A 26,604-nucleotide genomic window follows, 5' to 3' on the forward strand; every position below is an offset into this window, starting at 1 on the left:
TCAAATGCTTTTGCCCAAAGGTCTGCAACGAATGTGGCAGTAACAGTGTATATAGCTGCTTAAGTGAAGGACATGGGTGAGATGTATTCACAAATGGAGTATTACAGAAAAACTAATAAGCTGTTACCACTGGGCTTGGGGTGTAAAAGTTTGTATACACTGCCTTATTATGCACTACCCAAACAGCATCAAACATGCACACGGAGATTTTTATTATTATAATTAGCTAAGTATATAGGCTATCCTATCGTCCTGCTGTCTTGTGACGAGTATCAGGTTATAACAACTAGTCAGACGGTGTATGCAGGGTGCATAATCGCATAAATATGCTATGAGAGTCAGTTCATCTCTTACTCGCTCGCAGCAAAGTGCCAGGTCCGCGAAAATGCTAAGCCCGCGGCATATCCATGTCTAAATGTCTTTCGCCGTTCATCGTTTCGTCAACCATGAGCCAGAAAATATGGGAAATCAGGCAGATAAACACAAAAAAGCGACACGGGTCCGATGAATTGTACAAGTGCCGGTTTTATGACACCAATAATATGAGCAGACGCGCAAGACCATAGTGTAAGCAAATTGTATACGACGGCGTCTCAATGGGTGTCATCCCGTTTGATGGCGGCGTGCGTGCGTCTAGTCATTGCAGTGGATCGGCATCCGTGGGCGGACTCGTTTTTGGGGAAGCGCTCACCAATCATGGACAGATTCTACTGTAGACGAAAAGTCTACTACCCTGCTACCATGAAGCCTTGACAAGCACCTTCACGCACCATCCTTCACGTTTCAGTGCCTGAGAAGGTAGCGATGATGCGACTCGGCTGCTTGATAGCCTGATAGGTGCGCCTTACTGCTGCCGCGTCGCGTCCGGATCTCCGGCCCCACCCCTGCGCCAAGTTCTGCACCACACGGCCTGACAGTCTATGGGACCCAAGGGTCTGTGAAAAACAGTCGTTGAGACACAATGCCTAAGGGGGAGATAGGCACGCGCGTCCGATTGTTTGTGATTACTGAGGTCAGATGCTGCGGGCTGCGTGTCCAAAAAGCCAGCAGTGCGGAGTATTACCGTCGGGAGCAACAGCATGGCTCTCTTGACTGTTTCGGGAGGGTGTTTGTCTGGCAGCACATGAAACATGAAACAATGTTTGGACATTCGTGGTTAGTCCCATCCATTATGTGCATTGCACAGTGTGTTTTCACAGTCCGAACCATCCGTGATCCGCTCATTGCCGAAATGTCTTCGCTATGTCGAGTGTCTGCACGTGCAGGTCGAGACAGATGCAGATGATTCAGAACAGGAGTCATTGTCAGGAATGTGGACGTGCCGCAAGACGCACAGGTTCTCATACACAGTTCCCCGCCTTTGAGGAAACCGTTGGGCACCTAGGTAGTTGGAGGCTCGCGACCACTGCCTGGGTAGCATCGCGTGTGGGCAAAGCCAAGGGCGCCAGGAACTCGGCAGCTGGGGAGATGCCTCGACCACCTGAAGTCAAGCATCCGGGGTTCCAAACGACCCAAAGCGCCCGTTTAAAATACGATGAACCTCTAAGTCCGAGCCAATACGATACACGAAAAATCGGACTGCGATAGCTGGCTCTGGCCTCAGACGCAGAAGACCAGGACCAAGACCTCATTCGATGTTCTACTCAGGCTCACGTATCTTCACACGTGTAGTCCAATTTCCTCGATTTAAGATGGTCATGCAGGTCATACATGATGCAACCAGGCGTCAGCACTCAAAGTTTTGCTAATTCTGTCCCTCGTTGCTTGGCTGCCAATGGCATTCCCGTCCAGCGAGCCGAATCCAGTTTCATTGGCGGGGGATCTGGCGTCTCAAGCACTCGAAAAAGGGAGCTCTTGGAACTCGCAGCGAACTTTGCTGATCTTGTCTCAGCGGCAGCCGCACTGATGCGGCAGTGGTTCAGGGACGCTGCGGCAGCGGTGAGGGTTTCCTGGGGTTGCATTTCCGGGGTCGGCTTTAAGGTTAATGAACTTAAACTGCGCCCCCTGGTGCTGTTCGACAACACCACATAGAAATGACGCTGTCCTCTAACATTGCCGTCCGAACTCCCCTCTATACCCGTTGCAGCACCCTCTGTGTTTCAGAAGTACGGCGTAGAGAACCACGCTCATTAATCCTTTTTCGACGGCTGTCCTCCTTCTCCTCCTGCACAACTTGAGCACACACGGACAGAGGACCCGCAACTCGGCACATGACAAGTTCAACATGTCGAACGCGTCCTCGATATTCGACTTGCTGGGTCAAGTCGACAACCTCAGCGAGCCGGTTCCGACGTTGAACCAGCGGCCGGTTGCGTTTGGTCTGCTGATATCATTTCTCGTAAGTCGCCCGAAGACCGGACCCGCCGGCTCGGACATGATCTCACCAGTCAACAGGCCGTGTCATATATCTGTGCGATTTCACGATTATACGTCCGGTTCCGAGTCACCAAATGTCCAGGCTGGGATGACTTGCTGGTTTTCCTATCAATGGTATGGATGAATGTCCTTGTGACACCGGGCGAGGGCTTGATACTGATGCTAGATCCAGATAGCCAGCCTCGCGCTGACTCTTTCGGTATTACTCTGTGCGTTGCCGTCTAATCCTCCGAGGCCAGATCCCGCCTCTAGAGATACCAATCGGAGCTAACAAGTCATCTCTCACAGGTTTCGATCGAGGGCTAGGGAAGCATTTCATCACCTTCGTCTCTGACCAGTCTAGACTGGTCGACTTCACCAAGGTATGTCTTTGACTGTTTCCGAGCACCCCAACTGGCTCAAAATCAGGGTGTTGTGAGAGTTCTAATCATCTGGCAGAACTCATATGTAATGCACGCGTGCTACCCGACGGCGACGGCGCTCATCAAGCTCGCCATCCTCTTCCAGTACCTCCGACTCTTCGACGAGACGAAATCCATCCTGCGGCAGACGACCTTCGTCATGATCGGCATCGTGTCGCTGTGGGGGCTCGCCTTCTCCTTCATAAGCTGGTTCCCCGCCTTCCCGGTGTCGGCCGGGTGGGACTTCAACGACACGTCCGGCGTCAGGTACGGGTTCGGCAGCCTGGACCCGAGCAGCGTCGTGGCCGCCTCCCTCGCGCAGACGTCGACGAACATGGTCCTCGACCTGATCGTCTTGGCCATCCCGGTGTCGTACTATCTGCAGCCGAAACTGAATTGGAAGTCTCAGGCCAGCCTGATGGTGTTGTTTTCTCTTGGCTCAGTGTGAGTCCGCAGAACGGGTCCCACGCAATTCGCGTTGCACTTCTGCATAACCTATTCTGACAACTCTGGATCGCAGTGTAAATGTCCTTTCTCTGTTCCGACTCATCAGCATCGTCGATACCAGAGCTGGAATCTTCCCGACTTACGACCCGAGCTGGTACGGTTGCGGCGCGATCGTGTTAGCCGCTTTGGAGGTCAGCCTTGCGACAGTCTGCGCTTCTTTGCCGGTATTTTGGCCCGTCATGAAGTTCAATTGGGGAGCTATATTCGTCACCTACGAAGTATCAGTCACGCGCGAGGAGAATTACCTCGCGCTCGATGAGGCTCAAGCGCCACGGGACAGGATCGACCCGTGGAACGCGCATCTGAAAGGGCCATACGTGCATGATATTGAGATGGGGGATATGGCACACCGGAAGGACGTCGATTGGAGCGAGGGGTCCTCAGTGGCGGACTCAGGGTTACAGAAGGTCAAGCATTAAGAGGATGACTTCTGCTCTGCAACATTACTATTACACACTGTAGAGCTTAGGTAACAGTCACCTGTAATTGTACAACTAATGAATTAATGCTGCCTTGGTTATCAAGGCTTAAGCAATGGTATAACGGCCCCGAGCCATCCGGTCAAGCCTTACATTATGGAGTATTTAGTTGTAGCATCAACTCGCATGATTCCAAAACTAATATCGAGGCGCTGCAACAACACTGTATCTGATTCACGTTGTGTTCCTTGTAACTGTGGCCGTTTCTGGTATTTCACTCTATGTTTAGTGCATTTAAGTATTGTGGTGATATAAGTACAGACCCAGGTGAAGTGACAGGTTATATGCAGCTAAACCGCAATGTGAAAGCATTATGTCTACGAACAAAAGCGGCACCTGTGCTGAGCCCGTATCTATCGTCGCAAGAAACGATTTTCTCCTCTTGGTTTCATTCGCCCTTTACAACTCTACATCCAGTTCATGCCCTCGCTGCTCCACTGCGCCGAACTATGACCCAGAAACTTGGCACGCAATAGGTTGAAGCCAAACCTTCTGGAGCTCAATAACAGCCACTTTCAATGCTGATGTCAGGTGAAGTGAGCGAAGAGAATGGGTTGAGGAACATTGTATACATCTATCGATAATTTATCCTCGAAGTTAGGTGTTAAAACAAAAGATCTTTCTAGCCTCAAAAGTGTGTAGAATTCAACTGGTGATCTTTGATCAGTTTCTTCCCAATCTCATGTCCCTTTGAAAATGGGACCACGCGGCAGCATACCTCACAGGGTCTAAAACTCGGACAGATGGGATGTTGGCAGTCAGACAGACGACTCGGACAGCGGATAGGGAGGCGATGCAGTGACGAGACAAAGCCATCAGCATGAAGTAGCCGGAGAGAGAATTGAATACAAACATTGAGTATCGCACCCCGGGCACTAAGATTAGATGTCTGCGTTAAAAGAAACCGATCAAGCAGAATTTGGTCGCCAAGGGTTAGCGACAGTATCACTCAGCCCTCGGGGTCCCGGGTTCACCAGACAATTTCAAGTCCTGTCCGTTGTGATGTGATAATTGCAGCTGATATGATTCGTTCAATTAATAGCCGAAGCTGGCCTCAAAGGTGTTGCCAGACGGGCAGGGCTCTCGTCAGCCTTGGGCTGCACATCACAACTCTTAGGCTTGCGTGATCGAGCAATTCAACCTGGATGATAAGTAAAGGACTATTGTTTTTACATAGGGATGGCATGATCAATGTCCATTATTTTAACTGTGATCACTATGCCTGTAGCAAACGGATCATCCAAGGACTGGACACAAGGGCACATCCAGATGCTACATTTGAAGCGAGGACTGTCAGCTGAGCTGTATGGACTCTTTGCCGGCATTTGCCGTTGGCCCTTGCAAAAACTAGGAAAAGGCGACTGCCTCCGAGACTATCATATGAAAGAATGCGTAATTATGATGCATGTAGTGATAACATGAAGGACAGTGCCAATGTTCTAGGCAATGGTCCAAAGGCTATAGATTGGAGTCAACCCTTAAGTCCCATTTTTTATTAAAATCCTCGCTACGGCCTGCTCAGAGAACATGAACTTTAGTCATGGAATCCATCGGGGCTAAATCCGAAAGAAAGCCAGTCCTTGAGTGGTTGCTTCTAGTCAGTGACGACTTGATCACTTGATCAGTCCGGATGAAAACGCCCTACCTAAGACATGGCGAGAACTGGGGGTTGGCATCTGCCATCCTATTCGCGCATCTTAGATGCCTTCAATTTTCGTCAGCAAGTACCGGCATCCGTTGTCAGAACAACACTGCCCAAAGCAGCTAAGCTGGGACTTCCCGACACGAGGTCGTGGCGGTGGCACGCGAGACCCAGTCAAGCTGGGAGGGGAGACGCGTTGTCGAATAGACGCGTAGGAGATCTGGAACGCGTTTGTCTCAGGCGCGTTCGTGCCAGCTGGAGTGATCCATGCCAGCTTTCCTGCCGAGCCGCCTACGAGGCGTGGTGTATGTATCTGTGCGCTCGACTACGCTCCGCCGCTTGTTGATACTGCCGTTGGGGAAGCCGAGTAGACTACTTGCGGTAGCGACCGAGCTGCTGTTTCTGGATGGCTCCTGAACGAACGCCTTGGTCGCACGACTTGGCGGCAACTGAGCACATGCCCGTGTGCGACTGGCCGCTCGCGGGACGCCAGGTAACGCCAGGCAGCCCAGGCCTCCCCAGGTCGACCTTGGACGTTGGTGTGGAGCTAGCCCAGATGGCCGAAACCGCCGGGACTTGCAGTAGGGCGAGTAGTCCCACCCGGCGTGCTGGAAACAAGCTCGATGTGCCGATGCTGTGGAAAGTATAACGTTGTGATTATAAGTTAGTTTGGATGAGGATTAGGGCGGGACGTAGGGCCACTCCGCGGACAGCGTGCAACCCAGATCTCGACCGCGCCTGTCCACATCAAATTTGAGTGGCCCGCCCCAAGGCACGCTACGTTCGCGAATCGAAAGCGGCCAGATTAAGGTTATTCGCGCCCAGAAGTGGGCACGCGTCCTGGTTCGTCCGAAGGTTTGGAGACACGATGGGACCAAGGCGGTATAATATATTGTCAGAACGATATTATCTGTGCAAATGATATGTGGGTACGTCGAGGCAGAGGTCTAGCGTCAGAGGACTCATGTTTTCCAGACCGGTTGACTCGTATTAGTCAATTCTTCTCAAATTTTTGCTTAGTGTTTTCTTTTCTTCGCTGGCATCCTGTCGAAATCTTGGCGTGTGTGCCTCCACAGATCTAGCCGACTTCCATTTGGATGCCAGCTAGGCAGGAAGCCAAACAAGTTGTCATCCGTGAGTTGGAGCCCCGGTGTGATATCTGGGAGTCGCACCATGACCTGTAAACTGCATCATCAAAAGATTGTTTGCGGAGGATGCGGAAATTGCTTCATTCGACCCGTCTCAAGCGAGATTCTGTCGGAACTTGCTATAGAATGTCGAATTAATCCCAGGGCGGGTCCTGTACAGGGTTGTCTCCTGTCGCCGGGAGGGCCCAATCAATTGACGTGTGGGGCGATCGAATTCATCTGTCTGACACCAGGGAGAATCCCGTCAGTCCATGGGATTCGCAGTTCGAGCCTGCTGAAGTGTGCTCGGCTGCAAGCAAGTCCAGCCCTTCGTCACACGGGTGGCGACAGCGGAGTTGTCAGGAAATGGACAGGCATATGTGTGAATCTTCGACAGCATGATCACACGCGTTTTGTGGCCTCCTGTAATCACCATGAGATGATCTTTCAGAGCTTGACGACGATCGAATCAAACTTGTTCGACTGAGGCCCAAGCGTTTCCCGGATCCTTCGTCGGGACTTTTCCACGTGTTGGCTCGGGAAGCAAAAGGCTGAAGCCTCCACCAGGCCGAACCACAATCAGACCGTTGTAATGACTGATTAGATACGGGTTTCCTGTTTTTGAAACCGAACACTGTACGATGAGCACGTCTATAATGGGTTGTACGAGCCGGATCGCCCGCCCTGATACAAGGGAAGGCTTCTCAAAATTGGACATGCACTGGCCATCTTTCGTCTGATATCTGGCCAGCTTGTCCGATGAACCTTGTCGGCACCCACTTGCATTGGGCAGTGGTTCACCTGGCGTACGGGGATCCCCAGCCCGGTGTGCCACGTTTGTCGAGCCGCGACGGCTCCCAGCCGTCCGGCAGCAAACAACCTTTAAATCCGTTAGGTGATCTTCGACGATGGTTTTGCCCACGAACAATGAGTAAGCCCATGGCCGCAGAGATGACTGTCGAATGCTCTAGGCCAGGTGCCCCGCCAGTCCGCCAATCTGTCAGTCCGCGGCATTGTTCTATCGTTGTTGGCTGCGACTATGACAAAAGTGGCTTTCTCCATGCTCAGAAGCTCACACAATACTGTGATTCAAATGTTTTCAATGAGATCTGGATGAAGGCTCCCAAGCACGGAGTCGGCCGATCAAGTCAAACGGAGACGTTCGCAGCCGATTATCAGTGCTGCAGGTGATATGTGACGGGGATGCCGCGACTGCTACGGTCTAGATTGCTTTACTTTCCCCCCCTCCTTTCTTTCTCTTTTGCTTGGTCCATAATGTGCAACGTCGGTTCCCTGTGCTGTTCGAACCACGACTAACTTTTAATTCAGTCTGATTGGCTTTGGCAACAGGAGCGAAAGGGGCCAGAGAGGCAGACCTGTGGTGCAGGGCGTGCCCGCAAGCTTCGCCCATGGCCGCTCCGCGTACCAAAGGAGTTACAGTGGCCCGCGTTGTTTGCCCACGCGCGGCGCTTGTCTGAGTTGGGCAAGGGGATGGGCTCAGGCACAGGCCCATTATTGGCTCGCGGGCCAGAACACTGCAGCCCGGCCTTGGGTCCCTTGCAGACGCACAGATGCAGATCTCAGGGGTTTGCATCTGTTTGAGGCAAGCAGAAGCAGTGGGCGCTTGTCAAGGACTGTATCAACCGCCGTCGGCTCGGCGAACCTAATCAGAGTCGATTCGTTACCTGTGTTTGCAAGTTGTGGCAACAGGTTCATCGGGCTCCGCACGGCATCCGTATAAGCCGTTCTGCTGTCTCGTCCCGTCCACACGCTCAAAGGATCTGATAACGCGGTGCTGCAAGGGGGGAGGATGACAGTGCGATGCGGCACGATACACGGTCGGCCCCGAGACAGACAATCTCCCAAGCACCAGTATGCTGATATGGTGAGGACCCCGCGATGAAGTGGTGCGGGATTGCTTTGACTCGCCTGAGTTGTGAGACGATGCACAGGCTGGATCAGCTCACGGTTCATCGACTGTTGTGCTGTGAGGTAAGTCGCCAATCATCAACAGAAAGAGAAGGGCAAAAAAAAAAAAGCTGCTGGGCCCGGTCAGCCCTGTTGCAAAGACGCTGGTGGGGGGTGGGGGCAGTTTAGCCCAGCGCGTCGTGACTGTCTCGGCGCCAGTCGTCTGAAGCTTAATGAACGGCGGCAGACAGTCAAGTCCGACGAAGGCAGCCGAGCTCGCAGAAGCAGATTGAAGTCAGATCCTCCAGCCGCAGCATGATGTCGATCACGCTCGAGAGGTACAGCGAGCAGGTATACGGCAGAGATGTTCGGCAGGATCTTGACTGCTCTAGTGGCACCGCTACTGCATATGCCGAAATGTGTATGCAGGTCTGTCCTGCAGGAACGCGGGTGTCCTGTCAGCCTGTCCGCCTGTCCAACTGAAGGGTTCGATGGAGGGCCTGCGGCTGCTTGCCTGGTCCAACGTCATCAACCCGTTCTCGTCCCATGTCTCAGCTAGGGTGGGCAGTCTTCTGGAAAGACGGTGCAGGTGCGAGCTCTCGCTCTTGGGACGAAACGAGACAGTGAAGGGGGGAGAGAGAGACGACATGGAGGGCCCGAGTTGGCAGGGACCAATGCAACGCCAGATGCACGCGAGCCGAGGACCACACTGGAACAAACAGAGTTATGCTACGGGTGGACCTAGCAGAGACGATAAGTTTCATCCAGAGTTTATGATAGTAGTGCGTGATATGGTGAGTGATGTGGCTGTGGGGGCAAGGCTTCATGAAATGAAGATGTGTGGGTGGACTTTCTCTGTATGGACAGTAATCCTCCATGTGCGGACAAAGTTTAAGTTAAGCCCTCCAAGGTCTGCCAGGATCGTTCCCACTGCCGACGCCCTGCAGTTCGGACTTCGCACCCTGCCACCCTGGTGCTTGCGTGTGCTACCTGTACCTGCTAGGTGCCCAGCTATGGTACCGAGCACTACCATCTTCAATACTACGATACCATATCATAGCAAATACTTGTTCCTACCTCCTGCCTCCTGCCGTGGCTGGCTGGCTGGCCGGACATAAACCCCTGCCCCTTGCCGCTCTGACACTCAGGTGGCCCCTTCCCCCTCCCAGGCAAGTGCGGCCCCCTGTTCAGCCCCACAACGTTCCCCGAGCCACTCACGTCGACGTCTTCCATAGTGGCAATCCAATGTCCGGTCGCGCCTGCATCTACTCATTTTTCGATTGTCAATCTCTCAGTCTCTCTCAATCTCCCCCGGCCGGTGTACTTGTCTCTCGTCCCCTTCGTCCCTTTTCGTCAATGGGAATTCCCCTGACCTCGTCCCTCTTTTTGTCCTTGTTTGTGCCGCCTCCGTGACACCTGTGTGTGTTCGTCGTCCACTCTCGAACCCCAGCCTTCGTTCTCGTCCGTGCGACTTGTCGGTCCAGGTACTGCTTGCCGCTGCCATTCTCTCCTCCCTCTTTCCAGCGCCTACGGTTACGACTACGACCAAGACCAAGACCACATCAGACAGGCTTTCTTGGTATCTCCCGCCCGTCGAACCGTGTCCCCCGTTGACCTCGACTTGGTCCAGTCGCATTTACTTCGCTCGCTCTCTTGACAAATTACAAATCCTCGTTCCCAATCTTCTTGCGGACCGGCGACTCCAGACGAAATTCCCTTCCGAATCAGAGCGTCGGATCCGATCAGGTCACTGCACGGCAACCGAGACAATCTTTCTCATGCCCCACGGCAAATCAGCCAACGACAGCCCGTCCTGAGCCCTCTCTGGCATGTGAGCATTCCAGCTTGTGATCTCACCAATCTCCATTCTTCACGGCTGCGGATTTTCTGGCGTTCGACAACACGTCTTCTTCTTGTCGCCAGCCTGGTTCGCGGACGACCACCGGCCTATTCGTGCATCTCAACCGCGGGTGCCCAACATCGCCATCTCGCCACCTCTTTCACCAGCCACCAGCATCCTGGGACAATCATTGATCGCTACTCAGCCCTGCTTGACGGCAAGGGGTCACTGATCTTACCCATTTGTCGTCGTGTCCATATTTCTTCGGCTGGATTTTGCAAGGGTCCGCAATCTGAAGCCAGCTGCTTCTGTGCGCACCGTCCTGTCAAACCGGGTTCCCTCCTGTTCTTTTGAAACGCATCCGACACCGGCTACACACAAAGGTGAGCAAACACCCACAGCACACAATATCCCCACGTTTTAGCCTCAACCCCAGGCATTTATCCCCGCCTTGTCTGGGTGGCAGAAAGGGATGGTGCTTGCCAGCCTGGCTGTGTAGAACGAGAAGCTATGCGCCGGAGTTGGACAGTTCCTGCCAAGGCTTGGGGCGCATCATACGAACAGCTACAACTTCAACTCAATTCTTTTGTCTGCCTCCTTTTGAATACCGATCCGCCATTTTGCTGATGTAAAAATTTCGCAGCTCTCCGTATCGCACGGTCACAGCTCGTCGGATTACGTACCTTGACCTTATCTTCGTCTGAAATCCAGTCCCATTTCCGCTCCCCGAGAGGCTGAGCGGCGACATTCCTTGCTCCTACCCTGCGATGCAAACCTTGAATTGATGGAAGGAATCCTGTGAAGACGGCACTCTTCGTCATTCATTAGCCCACAAGGCACCACCAAACCTCTCAGCCACTGCCGTTGACCGAGCAAGCCAGCACATTCACGATGAACCGATTTAAGACCAAGAAGAGAGTCAAGGATGACGCGGCATCCGCTCGCCCGTCTCTCGAGTCCGAGTCCTCTTTTTCTCTTTTTAGCCGAAAAAAGAAATCACATGAGCAGGAAGAGAAGAAGGAGATCGACCTGGCAACCGCGTTGCCTTCCAGCGACGATTTCCGTACGAGCCTGCTGATGTCGGGACTCTCTGCTCGCTTCTCGATGCTCCGCGAACAGGACGACCCAAGCACCAAGATAGGCAAGGCTAGCGACGACAGCGTCTTGCTTCCCAAGCGACACTCAAGGATGAATGATTTCAACTTTGGTACTGGAGCAGGCCTCGGAGATATCGCTGAGGTTGAATCTATCAAGGCACCACCTTTCTTGCGGACCGATTCCACCGCTTCTGAGGAGTCCGGCTCAGTGCTGTCAAGGGCACGGCCCGTAGAAGGTAATGTCATGTTTGGCGGGAGGCAAAAGATTTATAAGATTGCAGTCGGCTCCTCTTCATCTAAGAATTTAGGTGACGGCATGAGTGGCCGAGCCTTGTATGACAACGATGTGTCTATGTCTGCATTCCAGAAATGGAGGCAGACTGCAAAGGAGCAGGACCAAGATAACGAGCTTCACGGCGAGGCGGTAGGCGAGGAGTCAAGACCGGTGGAGGACTCGTCATTCACAAGGGCGGAGTCTCCACTGCCCCAGGGCTACAACAAGAAACGTGAGACATCCTCTACGACTTCTTCGACTCCCTCTGGCGGGCGCAACTCGACTGCTGCAACCTCCGTAATCTCTCAACCTACCACGCTCCACTCCCAACAAACAACTGCAGCATCCTCAGCTACCTCCACGCCCGCTCTAGAACGACATGTCACTCGGACGAGGAGACTTTACGAACAAGGCCTGACACAGGATCTCCAAGAACAGCAACACTCGGTCCTGTCGAGGGTCGACACCCTCACTCGCCGGCCTGGAGGAGTGCGGACTCCAGATCTGGGACGAAACTCGCCGTCCCCGACTATGCATTCGTTTTCCGACCGCTTTGGGGAGCGTCGGACCATCTTGTCCAAGGCTAGTGCCCCAAACTTGAGGTCCATGAGCCCACCAACTACGGGATCCTCAGTCGGCACTTTGGACCTCAACACCAAAGCCACGAATGCCATTGACACAAAGACCTCTTTCCTGGCATCACCGCCCCTGAGCCCCCCGATCAGCGATCACAGCGCGAGTGACCAACCGAATCTTTCCATTCAACCGAAGGATCTTGGCAAGGCAACTGCCATGGGCGTCTTCCAGAGACCGTCCCAGCCATATGACGACTCCCGCTATGCAGAAAGGCAGCTTCAGTTGAAGCAAGGCCGAGAAACTCCGACCCAGCGATCCCGAAAAGACTCGAGCACGTCATTTACCTACTCTCGGTCTCAGTCAGTAGCATCCAACCGACAGCAGGAGTCAGATTCGAAGGCAAACGTTCTGTCGACCCAGGAGGAAGCTTCGGTCGAGAGCTCGCAGCAAAATGATCCACTCGAATCCCCTATCTTGAATGATCTTGTCCATCAACCATCGTACTCGCCACAAGTCAGGGTTCAACGGCCAGCCGATCAAGACCACCCGGCTTTGCGAGGCTCCGCCATCCCAACACCACTTTCCGTTCCACAAGCACCCAACGACTCGCAATCGAATAATGCTGATCTGCTAAACGTCAAACCCAAACAAGTCTTGTTAGGAGACTCGCCCACTCTGGGACCGAACTCGGGACTGGGCGGTTTGGTTCGGCAACACCTGCGGACTGAAAGCGACGTCTCGTCCATTTTCGGCACTCATGACAGCCGGGAGTCTATGGCGGCACCAAAGAACCCGTGGGAGGATCAAGACTGGACAACGTCTAGCGGCCAAGAAAGCGAGCGCAGCCTCCTTGTTCAGCCCAAGGTCTCAGCCCACAATGAGGAACTTCCTAAGTCCAATGATCACACGAAGCCAGACAGTCTCTCAGGATCGCCGCACTCGCCAGACGAGGAAGATGAATTCGCGAGTCAGCTGGCGAACGCACGGCGCCGCGTGAGGGAAAAGCTTACCTCTTTTGTTGAGACCGACAACACTCCGTCCTTGTCACCCCAGTCGCCATCAGACTCAGCTCGGGACCTGCCTCCACCGTCATCTCGCTCTAACCCGCTAGGCATTCTTCGGGGCAAGGGCAGCCGGGGCTCATTGATTGATCGAGGGCGCGACACCACAACCAAGTCCAATAAAATGAACGGAACGAGCGCCACGACGATGCCGACCCCTCCGAGCTCAGTCAAGCTAGAGTTCGATGAGCACGATCGGAGGACGCCAATCGAGATCAAGGAACACCCCGAGGAAGAGAGCGAAGACGCGGAACTGAAGGAGGAAGCCAACGCCCATCCTGGCCTCCGTGCCTTTAGACAAGCGCGGCGCGAACTGCAGAAGCGCAAGGAGCTCGAGGCTCTGGCGAGACACCCGCCACAAAACGGCCTAGTCACGAGCTCACCCGCGTCGGAGAAAGGCGCCCTCGAGCTAAGGCGCACACCCAGTAGAGAACTTCAGCCGGCTGGGTTTGGCCAGCGGCGCAAGGCCAGTGACGAGCACAGTGGAAGAATATCGCAACCACCTCCACTGTCACAGTCAAGAACTGCAAGAGATCGAAGCGGCTCTGAGGACAGCGCTGGCCAAAGTCGATCGCGAAGCAGGCCGACGCAGAGGTCCAGAGAGAACACAATTTCGAACGACGACCAGAAGCTCAATGCTGCAACGCGCAGACCTAAGCTTCGCTCACCCGGCCTGCCAGGTACTGATATCAGACGCTCGCCTCACATGCCCCCATTGAGAGCCGCTACAGGTGGTCCACAGTCGGTCGTGCCCGGCCCGTTCCTCGACAGGACCAACTCTGGAACTAACCTGAGAGTCCTCCCTCTCCGGACAGGCACCGAGCCTTTGTCCGCTGGGGCTTCACCGCTTTCGCCACGAGGCGGGGCCTTTCGAGCAATCTCGTGGCGCCTTCTCGTCCAGCGAGGCTACTGGATCAGCGCCTCCAACACCAACGTACCCACCCCCGCGGAGGCCTTCGGTCGCACACCCAAGCACGACAACGAGCACACTCAATGATTCAATGAAGAGAGTCATCAACAAGAGTGACATTTCGGAGCCAACATTCATTATGTCAACGAGCCGAGTCCCAACAATGTCTGTTACGGACGCTCGTGAGGCCGAGGCCAGGTCCAGGAGCCAGTCTAGGTCAAGGTCAGATAGCAATGCTGGCGGCGGCTCACCACCACCACTGCCGCCTGTCAACCCCCGGCGCAAGCGCGAGAGCTCTCGGACGCGGACGATTATCAATGGGCTGATGGGCCGCAATAATACCGAAGCAGACGAAGCTACTCTTAGCATGAGCACCCCCCATCTGCCACTGGCGAGACCGCCAGTGGCCCCATTCGCGGACTCGTCAGCCGAAGATAGGAGGAGTGCCTTCTCAGTCAGCGATGACGAGAAGCCAGCACCTCGCAAATTGCTGAGGAAAGCCAGCTCCGAGATTAAGCTTGATGCTCGCGCCAGCGTCGCTCCACCCCAGGTGGCGATTGGACCGCCAGCTGGAAGGGCCGTGATCACGTCCAATATGCGTGGCCCCGCGACCCCCGCGGCCAACATTCCCGGTGGAATGTTTTAAGACGATTCGTTGCGGTCCCGACACAGCCATATCCATCAATCAAAAAAAGAATTGAGCGAGGGTGAGAAAAATAAGTGATGTACGGTAGCAAACCGTGGTCCACAAACCAACAGTTGAACCGATTTCTACGACAGGGCATGGCTGGCGTCGATCTTTGCTTTACATAAAAAGAGCTTTCGGGGCTGAGATACCTATTTGTATACTGCGTTATGGCACATCTGGGCCTCGATACTTTATTTCCTTACTATACTTAATGGACACTCGGCTTGTTGTCTCGGGCCGGTTGTAATTTACTCCCGGGACCAGTGGGTCAGGACACAGCACGATGAGGAGCAGCGAAGACATCTGTCTCTCGGATCGGTTTTAGCCCATGTCTTCGGCTCAGGGTGGTGAGTGTCCCAGCCTTGCAGGTGGGGCGGGGCACACATGAGGAAGCGCATATTGATACCACCACCTCACTCTTATTGCTTCGGACAGGCGGCCGAGGTGTGCGTCAAGCCATGAACGTGCTGCGAGGCGAAGATGGAGATAATTCTTATTTAGTAGTTGCTCGGCATATGAATACAGTGAATTTGTGAGCATCGAGGTTGCCTTGTCCCTTTATCTTGCTCCGATTTGAATGGTTAGCATTGACTTCCACCCAGCATATGGATGTTGAACATAATACAATGGCATACTTCTTCGCTGGGGTCAACGCTTCTTATATCCCATTGCAGCTCCGGGGCTGCGCGAACGCCGAGCCGGCCTGTCTTGCTGACCTGCTTTACCAAAACAATGTTAGCCCCGTCCGGTGGTCTCTCCAATTCACCGCTCGTGGGGCAATCAGCTTCTGGCACGAAGCTTACCTAGATTCAGAGGGGTTCCCTCGTCTTTACTGCTCACATAATATAGCTACTGGTTGGTACTCAAGAAAGCAGCCTAGGCTTCCTCTTCCACGGCCGGCCAAGCGAGCCTCAACTCGCTCCCACAGCCGACTCACTCCACAATGGCGGCGGCTGCTTTCATACGTCCCTACAAGCCCTCAGACTTTGCTGCAACGGCGCACATTGTGAGTGGCGCCTTGCCATCCGTCACACAACTCGTGCCTGGGCCCTCTCCCATTTCACCTCCAGCCCCAAGATTACACGCCTCTAGCTGACCGCTCCCTAACCAACAAAGTGCCGGGCGACCCTGCCCCCAGGCCTGGCCGAGTCGGAACCGGCCGTCCGCCTCGCGCCTTATATATGGACTCACCAGTACACGCTGCTCTCGCCTTCGACCTGCTTCGTGCTGGACGACGGGTCGGGCGAGGCGGTGGGCTACGTCATCGGGTGCCCGGACGTGTTCGCCTTCGCGGACGGGTATCAGCGGTACGTGGACGAGGTGCTCCTCAGGCCGGCCGCCGACGGCGATGGCACGGTCTCTGGTGCGGCCGTGCCACCACCGCGGCAGCTCGATCGCCTGGAGCCGTGGTTTGTGTCTGGAGGAGCGGGGGCTGCCGTGAATGAGGAGTGCCTCAAGCAGTTGGCGCATAGCCCGTTTTTGCTGCTCATCGAGGAAGGCGAGGGCAGGGAGGGGCTTGTGAGGAATTATCGGGCGACTATGCATGTCGACCTGCTGGAAGGGTGGCAGGGCCAGGGCTGGGGGCGGAAAATGATCGAGGGGTTCGTGGCGAGCGTGAGGGATGCTGTCCGGGAGGTCGGGGGTGGGTTGGATGGTGGGAGGGGGGTGCATATTGGTGTGGCTTGGGAGAACAAGAAGGTCGTGCCGTTCTATGAGAAGGTCGGGTTCAGGGTGTACGAGGGTGGCGGTCAGAGAGAGGGTGGGACTATCTGGATGGTTTATGAGTTTGTGCAATGAGGCCACTGAAGGTTGGGGTCGTTGCCAGTCACTTCCGTCTTTTGGCAGTGGCGGGACTCAGGAGTCCAAGAAGTTGCCAGCAAGCTGTGAATAGGAATCCTCAAGCCGTGTTAGACCTGTAGCCCAAACGACCCCTTCTGAGGCATGTTCATGGATAGGACTTCTTCTAGACTTGATATGGCATTACTGCGCTTCACATTCAGCATCCCAATGCTATGTTGCGGGACGTTGGACAATTCGCTTGCCGCGACGTTGTACATTGTGTTATTTGAACAGACATATTCATTGGTTAATTAATGAAGAGACTGTCCCAACACTTTTTTGTTTTGCCCCATGTGGGTAGGGACAGTCGAAGAGCCAGACAGCTATTTGCGCACCTACACCGAGATAGAGTACTGGCATCAGTACAACCTAAATGTTTAAAAGCTATGAGATGGTAAACCTGGGTTTATCCATCGTATACTGCTATCTTGTGAAGGAGGACTTCAATGTTATGCTGAAATGTCAGCAGTGTCAGGCTCTCCTAATTCCGATCCAATTCTTCCAGTCAGTGGTACCACCTCCTTCAAGTGTCTTGACTGTTACAACTCATCTGCAGCTTCGAAATGTTGTACTTGGGGGCCTCCTGCAACTCTTGTGCTCATTGTGCCTCGAACAATGGGAAATGATGAGGCTGGTCTTTACGAGATGATTGCCCATGTGCTACTCACCACCAATGTCGACGATGAACATTCGACCGCAAGAAGAAATTGTTTGTCAGACAACGTGAAACATCGTTCGAACTAAGTCACACCAATCTCTCCAAATCACACATAACCAGCGCTGTTGTCAGTAATACCGCCTGGTTCGATCGCAATACGAGTGTGTTTGCCTTCATAGTGTGTATGTAGGACGTCGCTCACATTCAATCACACCAATTTCTGATGGCATAAATATTCAACGCTTCTTCTGTCTAGTCCAGAATGTTGAAGTTTCCATGGACCCCTACGTAAGTTGGGTCCACTGGCAGTTAAGAGCAATCACAGTCCTATTCCACCAAAAGCACAAAGTATCGACAACCTCATCAACATGAGTGGTGCAACCCAGATTTGCCCGGACTGCGGGCTGGTTCACAATGGCGAACACGTCTTCTGTCCGTTCTACAAAGGCGCGCCGATGCCACACGCATACAAGCCCAAGCCTCGGATGAAGCCGAGGCCACAAAAGTCCAAGCCTAAGGAGGAGCAGAGTGGGAATGATGAGAAGCTGACTCAATATCAGGGCCAGAGGAAACCGAGGGAGTGAGGGTGCGCGGGCTGAAACTGTAGCTCAAGTCAGGGACGTTCACGAGGCGGAGATGTTGTACGTGTACTGGCGAGACCTAGGTAGAGGATAGTTGGGCACACGGGTAACGAACAAGATCAAAATTGTAAACGAGTCGTAACAAGTGCCGCTGTGATATCTTGCTTCGTCCTAGTGTGTCGCCCTTTTACCCAGATTATTCATTTACGAACAGGATCAGATTCAGTGTTCACAAGACACGTGTGTACACTACTCTCTGGGACTGATTCGTACCTCAACTAGCAGGCCTACGGAGGCGCTGTACACAGGATTGCACGAGTCGAGGAAATGAGAGACACGGGTCACATATGGGAATTTTAGAGATGCTTTTCTCCGAAGACCCAATAGGCAATGCCGTGGCATGGAATAGACGGGCAACGACATTCCGGGATGGTCGACAATGTCAACCCGGAGCCAAGCCGGCGCTTGACGGCTGGGGGACGGGATGAAGGGCCAGCCCGGCCGGGAGAGAACGCGCCGAAGTCTGCAGTTGTCCGTCAACTGCCGCCGACCCAGAGGCAAGACTGGTACTTTACGGAACGGATCGTCCCGTCGTCCTGATGCCTCGGGGCGCCGTGAAGGGTGGCGAGAATTCTGCGCTCATTTGGTGGCCAAGATTTTATCCAAACCAGGACGGGACAGATAGATTCACACGGCAGCCCGGATATTTGCTTGAACGGTTGCAATGCGAGCTGCCGACGAGATATCGGGTTTTCTCGCCGCACAGGCATATCCTTCCGGATTTCATTTTTATTTCCGCGGCCTTGCACAATCGGCCACGGTTGAAACACGGCGAGTCGAAAGTGAACTTTATCGTGCCGCTCTGATGCAGGTACTCTGCAACCACAAAGTTTCTCAGGGCTTGCGTGGCCGTCATGATTCTCGTTGGACGTCGGGATGGTAGATTTGACGTCGGCTGAAGTCGGACGCGAGGCACGTTTCATGGTCCCAGGCAGGGCCCGACTCCTTCTGCCGGGGGCCGGGTGAGCGGAGTGAAGTGATGGTAGGGGACGCCTGCTTGGTATCTGGGGTTGCCGAGCCAGGGCCTTGGGGAAGATCGACAATGGGGCAGTTTGTCAAGGACTTGGAAGGGTGATGTCAGATAGGGAATATCTCGGCTTGGGAGGTGGATGAAGCGGCCGCGATAGGCCGCGATATCAAGACGAGACGAAACTTGGCAATGCAGCTGTGACAAGTCGGGACGGGGCTGAAGGCAGCCTGAGTGGCCATTGCAGCTTGCAGGATGCGTCCCGGTTCTCTGGACTCACCTGGGCAGCTTGGCGGTGGTTCGCGAGGCCCATGACTGCGTCTCCCTATTACCTACTGCTTACCTACTATTAGTGGTATTAGTGGTAGGTAGACGGTCCCCGTGCCTACATTTCTGTCCACCCCAGCACGGGCCCAGCCAGCCAGCATGAACAGGGCGACTCAAGCCGGTCAAGCCGTGCTCACATGCCGTTCTCATCTCGTAAAAGGCACGACTTATTACGGAACTCATTACTATAGTGCGCCCGTCCAGAAACGGAAGGCCCCCCTTTCTTATTTGGGAGGGACGAAAATTCCTCGGGTTGTGGCTGCCCTGGGGTGCGAGGGTGGGTGGGGCCGCCGTCACCCCCTGGCCAGTGCGGGGTTAGCATGTGTAAGTGACAATGCAGTGGGGCGGTGCACCCGACCTGTGCTCGTGCTTGGTCCCGATTCATTATCGTGGGCGAGTTTCCGGCCGCACGAGGATGTTGCCTGTGATGAGGCCAAACATTGTCCAACTTTTCGCATCGAAATCGGGCCACGGTCTGGTGGAAAACGAGAAAAGAAAGCAGGAGCAGATACAGAGAAATCATCGCGGGGAGTGACGGAGTCAGCAAGCAAGGTGGGTGTGTCTGATAAAATCTGGAATGCCCTGTGGGGGAGAAGGCTTAGCCTTGGCCTTGGGGATTCCTGGGGAAGAGATAGGGCAAGGGGCTAGCCTCTAGCGGGTCCTTCTCTCGTGGGTGTGGGTGTGGTTCTTTTCTGCCCTCTCCCCTTCTCCACGATGCTCCTTCCAGATTGCAACCCCCAGAATTATGTCCGGGAACGGCAAGGCTCGGAAAGTCTTTCCATGCAATCATCGGCCGCCCAAGTCTCGAAATTCAGAATCCCATGAGACGCAACTCGTGGGCTTCCGATAGGACCCGCGGCGCGTCGGCCAAGTTCCGTATCTGGTGGCATTGCATTCCGCTGCATTCAGCCCTGTTCAGGTTGTGCAAGCGAGCAGCGGCCGTGACTGTGATACTGTTACACTGTCGCGGGTGCAGGTCTGTCCGCCCGTCTGTATGTCGTGTCTGAACTGTGTTTCTTTGGAAGATCTCTGTAACACCTCCCGTCTTTGAATTTTGCCGGCCGATGAGGTGCGGCCGGTAGTAGTAAACTGTCGTCACTGACCACTGACGACAGGCAACTGCAGGTCCTTTCTCTGCTCAGCAAGTGGTAGTGCAGTCTAATTCCAAAAGTCAGCATGTGGAAACAAGGGCCGCTCCTACCCGGCCTATTACCTTCGCCATATTACCCTGTGCATGTCAATTACACATGGCCTTGTGTGCGTATCTGAATTTAGAAGGCAACTGCGGCTCGTGGCCCCTGGTATTTGAGTGGCAAGGCGCCAATGGCAGCCGCTCAATTTGATTTGCTGCCGATCATCGATCAGGCCTGCATCGCGATGTCCCGATCGGAAACAACGCCGGCCCAGAAGTCAACCCTGGGACCTGCCTCCGTCTGCCTCCGTCCGTCTCCGTCTGTCTGTCTGTCTGTCTGTCTGTCCATGGGACGGACATGTCCAATACGTATGCAAAGTACACAACGTTTGGTGCCTGCAGGCAGTGGTGAGTGATGAATTGTGTGAGGTCTTTCGAGGGGCCAAGATTTTGGCCGTGTGCCCGCGTTCCCGTGTGCCTGCGTGCCCATTTCCCCATTTCCCCATTCCCTCGACCCGGCCAGACCGTTTCTCCCCCAGTCCCCAAACCTCCCCAGCACACGACTAGACTATCTAGACTCTCACTCCCGTGCGCACCCACGTCCCAGCAGCATCTACTGCCGCCTTCCTTGTCTTGGCCGTCCGCCCCTGACCCGTAGCCAACGCCCGGAGCGACTAGAAATGACGACGCAAGGCCGTCACGCCCCTCCCGAAGCTTGCAGGGGTGTCTGATGGTCTGCTCCGGCTGGTTTTCGTCAGACGGCAACCCAAACAACCCCAATCAACACCCTCAAGGCCTTTCCGGCCAGTGGAATGCTGTCGTCAAGCTTTAAAGGCTCCACCAGGCCAAATCCTATATATCCTCGGCTCCAGGCGCTATCCCATCGTGGACCCTCAGCTGGAATAACTCGGCCCCAGTTTCAACCCGTAACCGTGCTCGACTCGACCAAGATTGGATCCAACCCGCACCCAAGGTGGACTCGTCACTTTCACAAGCGTCCCAAGTCACAGACAACCCTGTCATACCCAGGCCCTAGTCCCTCCTACTCTGATTTACCCATCTGCCCAATTCATACAAGAAGCATGGCTCCCTCCCACGAACCTGTTGCCAGAACTGCCTCTCCCTACACCGATCCCAAAGTTCAAGGCCCTCGAGCTCAGATTCTCTCCTCTGGTACTCAGTCAGATCTTCGCAAAAGTACGTCTTACACATCTGTTGTCACCTCTCGTTCTTACTTGCCCGTTTGGCGCTGACACATGTCTGTAGTGCTCGTCAACACCGTTAACAAAACCGGCCTCCACCCTAGTGGTGTGCAGTAAGTCTATTTCCTGCGGCCTCTGCCCAAAAGTCGGACAGTCAGGCTAACAACTTCTCTCCCCAGGCCACACCGTGAACACACCGAACTTGGTATGATTCCAGCAATCTCGCCAGTCTGCTCCGCGAGCGACAGACCTACGGAGAGGGAGCCAGCGGGCTAACAGTAGCACAGAGGAGGAATTGCACGAGAAGGCACACATTGACTACGATCGCGTTGCAATTGTATGTTGGGAACAATTCCCGGGCACAGAAATATCCTGAGCCAGACGCTAACTAGCGTCACAGATTCCCAACCCTTCAGTTGCCGCTCTCTACGAAGATGCTCTCGTCTACGAGCCCGGCTCTGCCATCTCGTCTTCCGGTGCCCTGACTGCCTACTCAGGCAAGAAGACCGGTCGTTCGCCCCTGGACAAGCGAATTGTGCAGGAGCCCGGCTCAGAAAAGGACATCTGGTGGGGCCCAGTCAACAAGCCCATGAGCACAGACGTACGTTTTCCCTCTTGCGGTTGTCTTTCAGGTTTTCTTTGTTTTGGCAGCACATCCACCGCTGTGGCAGTTTTGCTGCTTGGTCACACGACCGAGCTACTGCCCATAACAAACCCCTGGCATGTGGTCACGAGTCTCGTGAAAATGGTGGCTGCTGCAAAACAGCAGCGGGAATGACTGTCCGTTTGGTGCCCAAATCAATCAGACGTCATTGGCGATCACAGACTCCACCAGGCGTACCCTCTTTCGCCCCCTTGAGTCGCTCAATTGCGGTCGCTGGAGGCAAATGCTGCTGAATGCGACCTTGGAAGGGCGGCTCTTTCCCCACATGCCCCTCGTCACTGAGATCATCGGTGCAACCCCTCGGCCCAGTTCATGCACCCCGCTTATTCCACAGCCGAAACCCGTCTCCACTTCTGCATGGCGCTTCCTGCCTTTCCCGCCCTCATACCCGTACAGCCGGGAATATGGAAACACGCCCGAGACTAACACGTGATTCACCCTACAGGTCTGGAAAATCAACCGCGAGCGCGCTGTCGACTACCTCAACACCAGAAGCCGCATTTACGTTGTTGATGGGTTCGCAGGATGGGACGAGAAGTACAGGATCCGCGTGCGGGTCGTCTGTGCCCGCGCCTACCATGCTCTCTTCATGCGCAACATGCTCATCCGCCCTTCGCGTGAGGAGCTGGAGAACTTCCACCCCGACTACACAATCTACAACGCCGGATCCTTCCCGGCAAACCGATACACCGAGGGTATGACTTCTGGAACCTCCGTTGCCATCAACTTCGCCGAGAAGGAGATGGTCATCCTCGGCACCGAGTACGCCGGCGAGATGAAGAAGGGTATCTTCACCGTTCTCTTCTACGAGATGCCCATTAAGCACAACGTCCTGACGCTGCACTCGTCCGCCAATGAGGGCAAGAAGGGCGATGTTACCCTCTTCTTCGGCCTGTCTGGCACTGGCAAGACCACTCTCTCTGCCGACCCCAATCGGGCCCTGATTGGCGACGACGAGCACTGCTGGAGCGAGAACGGTGTTTTCAACATCGAGGGCGGCTGCTACGCCAAGTGTATTGGACTTTCGGCAGAGAAGGAGCCTGATATCTATGGTGCCATCAAGTTCGGCTCTGTTCTCGAGAACGTTGTCTTCGACCCAGATACCAGACTGGTCGACTACGATGACTCCACTCTGACGGAGAACACTCGTTGTGCTTACCCCATCGAGTACATCGAGAACGCCAAGATCCCGTGCCTGTCGCCAAGCCACCCGAGCAACATCATTCTGCTCACCTGCGACGCGCGTGGTGTGCTGCCACCAATCTCCAAGTTGAACAGGGACCAGATTATGTTCCACTTCATCTCCGGTTACACTTCCAAGATGGCTGGGACTGAGGACGGTGTCACCGAGCCACAAGCCACCTTCTCGTCCTGCTTTGCCCAGCCCTTCCTGGCTCTGCACCCCATGCGCTACGCCAAGATGCTGGCAGACAAGATCGAGCACCACAACGCCAACGCTTGGCTGCTCAACACCGGCTGGGTTGGCGCTGGTGCCCTCCAGGGTGGCAAGCGTTGCCCTCTGAAGTACACCCGTGCCATCCTCGATGCCATCCACTCTGGCGAGCTCGCGAAGGTTGAGTATGAGAACTACGACATTTTCAACCTTCAGGTGCCCAAGACCTGCCCCAACGTCCCGTCGGAGCTGCTCAACCCAGCGAAGGCATGGACCGCCGGTGGAGACAGCTTCACGCAGGAGGTTACCAAGCTCGGCAAGCTCTTCAACGAGAACTTCAAGAAGTACGAGTCTGAGGCTACCGAGGATGTCATCAAGGCCGGACCTGTGGTCTAAGGCACCTCGTCGACTACTTTAACTGGTTTCTTCTGAACTTCGACCTGTTCATATTTCTTGCTTCCTACTTCCTGTGTGGTAATGACGGTTCAAGCACGCGCACCCACTACAGCATATGGCTTTGGCTTTTTGATTAGAACGAGCGAACACCTATCAGAGACCCGCAACGAGCACACGCGCTCCACGCGATAGGTCCAATGATACCACAACCGGGTTAAACATGGGATGAGTGTACTTATACACTGCATTTTTCCGAGGCGCAGCAACGAGCACACGCGCTCCGCGCATTGAGGCTGCATTACCGGCAGACAAGAATGCCAGTATGGTTTTGAGGATTGATAGCACTCAAAGGGATCGGGAACCGAGACCTAAGTAGCTAAGAAGGAGACTGAGAATGAGAATGATCCGTACATCATAATCGCAAATATTCCCACTGTGAACTTGATCCTACCTTCCCGTGCAATGGCTTTGAGTCCCTTATACCATCGAAGCAGCGATGTGCAAAGATGAATTTGGACTGACTAGACCTTAGAATAATGAAGCAGGCGGCTGGGTAGGTTTCCCATTGGCGAGTGTCTGCAGATATCAGGCAGAGGAGGTGGTGGGTGGCACTTCTAGCGCTTACATAGTAGTATGCATGTGCGAAGATGTCGTGTAACATTATCGAGTGGTTTGTCGGATGTGTTACCACACCTCTTCAACAGAAACGTCTACCAATATTTACAGTCATGTTGTGATCAACAAGTGGCTGTCCGTACTGCGGGTTCTCATGACCGACTATGATGCAGTGCACTCTTGGGCAGCGGAACGTCGTTTTCTATTCTCGACGCGGGCTCTGACGGCTAGATTACGAACACTTATCCTCTCCCCATGCGTATATCCCGATTACCAACCCTCCGCAACCAAGCAGGCGCCTCATCCACGGGTCTTCTTGGTACATATGATCCAGTTCAGGTCCGCCACGGGCGGCAGGTGGCACTCCCTCCCGCTGCGCAGCTCCCACGCGGCCAGCTCCTTCTCGTCGAGGCCGCACGTGCGCATCAGGGCCTCGACCTCGTCCGGGGTGCGGGTGCGCAGCGACGAGACCCAGCCGTCAAACACCAGCACGAAGGGCAGCACGGGGACGGCCCAGCACCAGAACAGCGTGGCGGGGCTGCGCCAGCGCCAGGCGAACAGGGGCGCCGACAGCAGCACGCCGACGCCGAGCATACAGCAGGCGAGGAAGGCGCGCAGGGAGCGGTCCTGCAGCTCGAAGATGGCGAAGCCGTCGGACGCGCGCAGCGTGTTGGCCAGGATCCGCCGGGCGAGGGCGTCGTCGAAGTGGTGGAAGGCGAGGTTGAAGAGGCGGAAGTGCTTCTTGTTCTCGACGGGAAGGTTGGTGGTGTTGAGGTGGTTGGTTAGCAAATCTGCCGGGGCGTCGGACGCGTCTACCGGGTCCGGGGAGAAGTGGACGTTTGGGGAGCGGGAGGCGGCCTCGGTCCAGTTGGCGATGTGGGGGTGCAGGTCGGTCAGGACGAACTGGGCCGGCTCCTTTGGCCTCGCTGATGATGCGCCTTGCTGCTGCTTGATGTCCCGGTTGATGTGCCTCTCGATGCTCGGCGTGGGCCCGCCGCCGCCGGCGCAGAAGTCGATGAAGACATGGTCCGAGAGGCTGTCGCCGAGGTGGGCCTCCAGGAGGCGCGAGACTATACGGGCCGGCGAGACTGGCTGGATGTAGGGGATCTTGGAGTTCCAGGTCTGAGTGAGAGCGGCTTGGACCTTGCCGCGGAACCAGGGAGGAAACCTGAGGGGCCTGTCAGCTGGCTGGTCTTGTGGCGCAGGCGCGTACGAGGGCGTGAGCAGGAGTGAGTGAGATTCAGGGGGTTTACCATGGCTGGTCATCGATCTCGAAGAGATGCAGTCGTGGGACCCAGGGCGCCATGTTGATGAGAACACGGGAGCCGTGTTAATGTATGTGAGTTGTCTGGTGCTTGTCTCACACTTGCCCTCGTTCTCGCTCTTACTGAGGCTGTCGTCAAGAGTATGAGTGTGCGATATGACGGAATTGACTTTGATCGTCCCGGAGGAGCCAGGAGTATGTATGTGTTCGCTTAAAAGTGCTCGACAGGATGAAGTGTTGAGGTGACGAGGATATTCTGTTGTGACCTCGGGAGGAAGCAGAGTACGTACCCTACCAATGGTCTCTTGCATCTGATCTGTTACCTCTCAACGTGCTGTGCAAGCCTGTCTCAAGAGTTGCAGGGGGTCGGGCAAGGAGAGTCGCAGCTGCGCAGGGGCCGCCCAATCGGCACCGTTCCAAAACGCCGCAGGATAATCCCAAGCAGCTGGACGGGTGTTACCAGGGCCTGCAGGGACGGTCAGCACTCAATGGCAACTGCCAAACATCATTCCATGCCCACACCTGCGTCGTGGCGGAGTGCTGTGTTACAGACGCATCATGACGTCCCACCTCAAATGGCAGATCTAGGCTCATTCTCCCCTTGAGCTGGTCTGCACCGC

The 26,604-nt window shown here is 54.8% G+C and overlaps 6 protein-coding genes across 6 annotated transcripts; 5 read left to right on the plus strand and 1 right to left on the minus strand.

Moving 5' to 3' along the window:
• Positions 1-2,224: 2,224 nt before the first annotated feature.
• Positions 2,225-3,703, plus strand: INS49_009699 (uncharacterized protein; the record flags this gene model as incomplete). The annotated part of the gene is made up of 6 exons (XM_043170427.1): positions 2,225-2,338; positions 2,395-2,490; positions 2,549-2,585; positions 2,665-2,738; positions 2,815-3,221; positions 3,298-3,703. 6 exons carry the CDS (start codon positions 2,225-2,227, stop codon positions 3,701-3,703), a joined length of 1,134 nt encoding a protein of 377 aa, XP_043024992.1.
• Positions 3,704-11,171: 7,468 nt separating this feature from the next.
• INS49_009700 (uncharacterized protein) lies at positions 11,172-14,285 on the plus strand (the record flags this gene model as incomplete). Its single annotated transcript, XM_043170428.1, has 1 exon — positions 11,172-14,285. One exon carries the CDS (start codon positions 11,172-11,174, stop codon positions 14,283-14,285), a length of 3,114 nt encoding a protein of 1,037 aa, XP_043024993.1.
• A 76-nt stretch (positions 14,286-14,361) lies between these two features.
• Positions 14,362-14,844, plus strand: INS49_009701 (uncharacterized protein; the record flags this gene model as incomplete). The annotated part of the gene is made up of 1 exon (XM_043170429.1): positions 14,362-14,844. The coding sequence occupies one exon, from the start codon at positions 14,362-14,364 to the stop codon at positions 14,842-14,844; it is 483 nt and encodes a 160-aa protein (XP_043024994.1).
• A 985-nt stretch (positions 14,845-15,829) lies between these two features.
• Positions 15,830-16,683, plus strand: INS49_009702 (uncharacterized protein; the record flags this gene model as incomplete). The annotated part of the gene is made up of 2 exons (XM_043170430.1): positions 15,830-15,892; positions 16,003-16,683. 2 exons carry the CDS (start codon positions 15,830-15,832, stop codon positions 16,681-16,683), a joined length of 744 nt encoding a protein of 247 aa, XP_043024995.1.
• Positions 16,684-21,532: 4,849 nt separating this feature from the next.
• On the plus strand, positions 21,533-24,105 carry INS49_009703 (uncharacterized protein; the record flags this gene model as incomplete). The annotated part of the gene is made up of 6 exons (XM_043170431.1): positions 21,533-21,647; positions 21,717-21,765; positions 21,832-21,857; positions 21,940-21,989; positions 22,053-22,253; positions 22,762-24,105. 6 exons carry the CDS (start codon positions 21,533-21,535, stop codon positions 24,103-24,105), a joined length of 1,785 nt encoding a protein of 594 aa, XP_043024996.1.
• Positions 24,106-25,020: 915 nt separating this feature from the next.
• On the minus strand, positions 25,021-26,026 carry INS49_009704 (uncharacterized protein; the record flags this gene model as incomplete). The annotated part of the gene is made up of 2 exons (XM_043170432.1): positions 25,021-25,888; positions 25,974-26,026. The coding sequence occupies 2 exons, from the start codon at positions 26,024-26,026 to the stop codon at positions 25,021-25,023; spliced, it is 921 nt and encodes a 306-aa protein (XP_043024997.1).
• Positions 26,027-26,604: the final 578 nt, after the last annotated feature.

Source organism: Diaporthe citri (genome assembly GCF_014595645.1).
Source record: "Diaporthe citri strain NFHF-8-4 chromosome Unknown scaffold_4, whole genome shotgun sequence".
Lineage (NCBI taxonomy): Eukaryota > Fungi > Ascomycota > Sordariomycetes > Diaporthales > Diaporthaceae > Diaporthe > Diaporthe citri.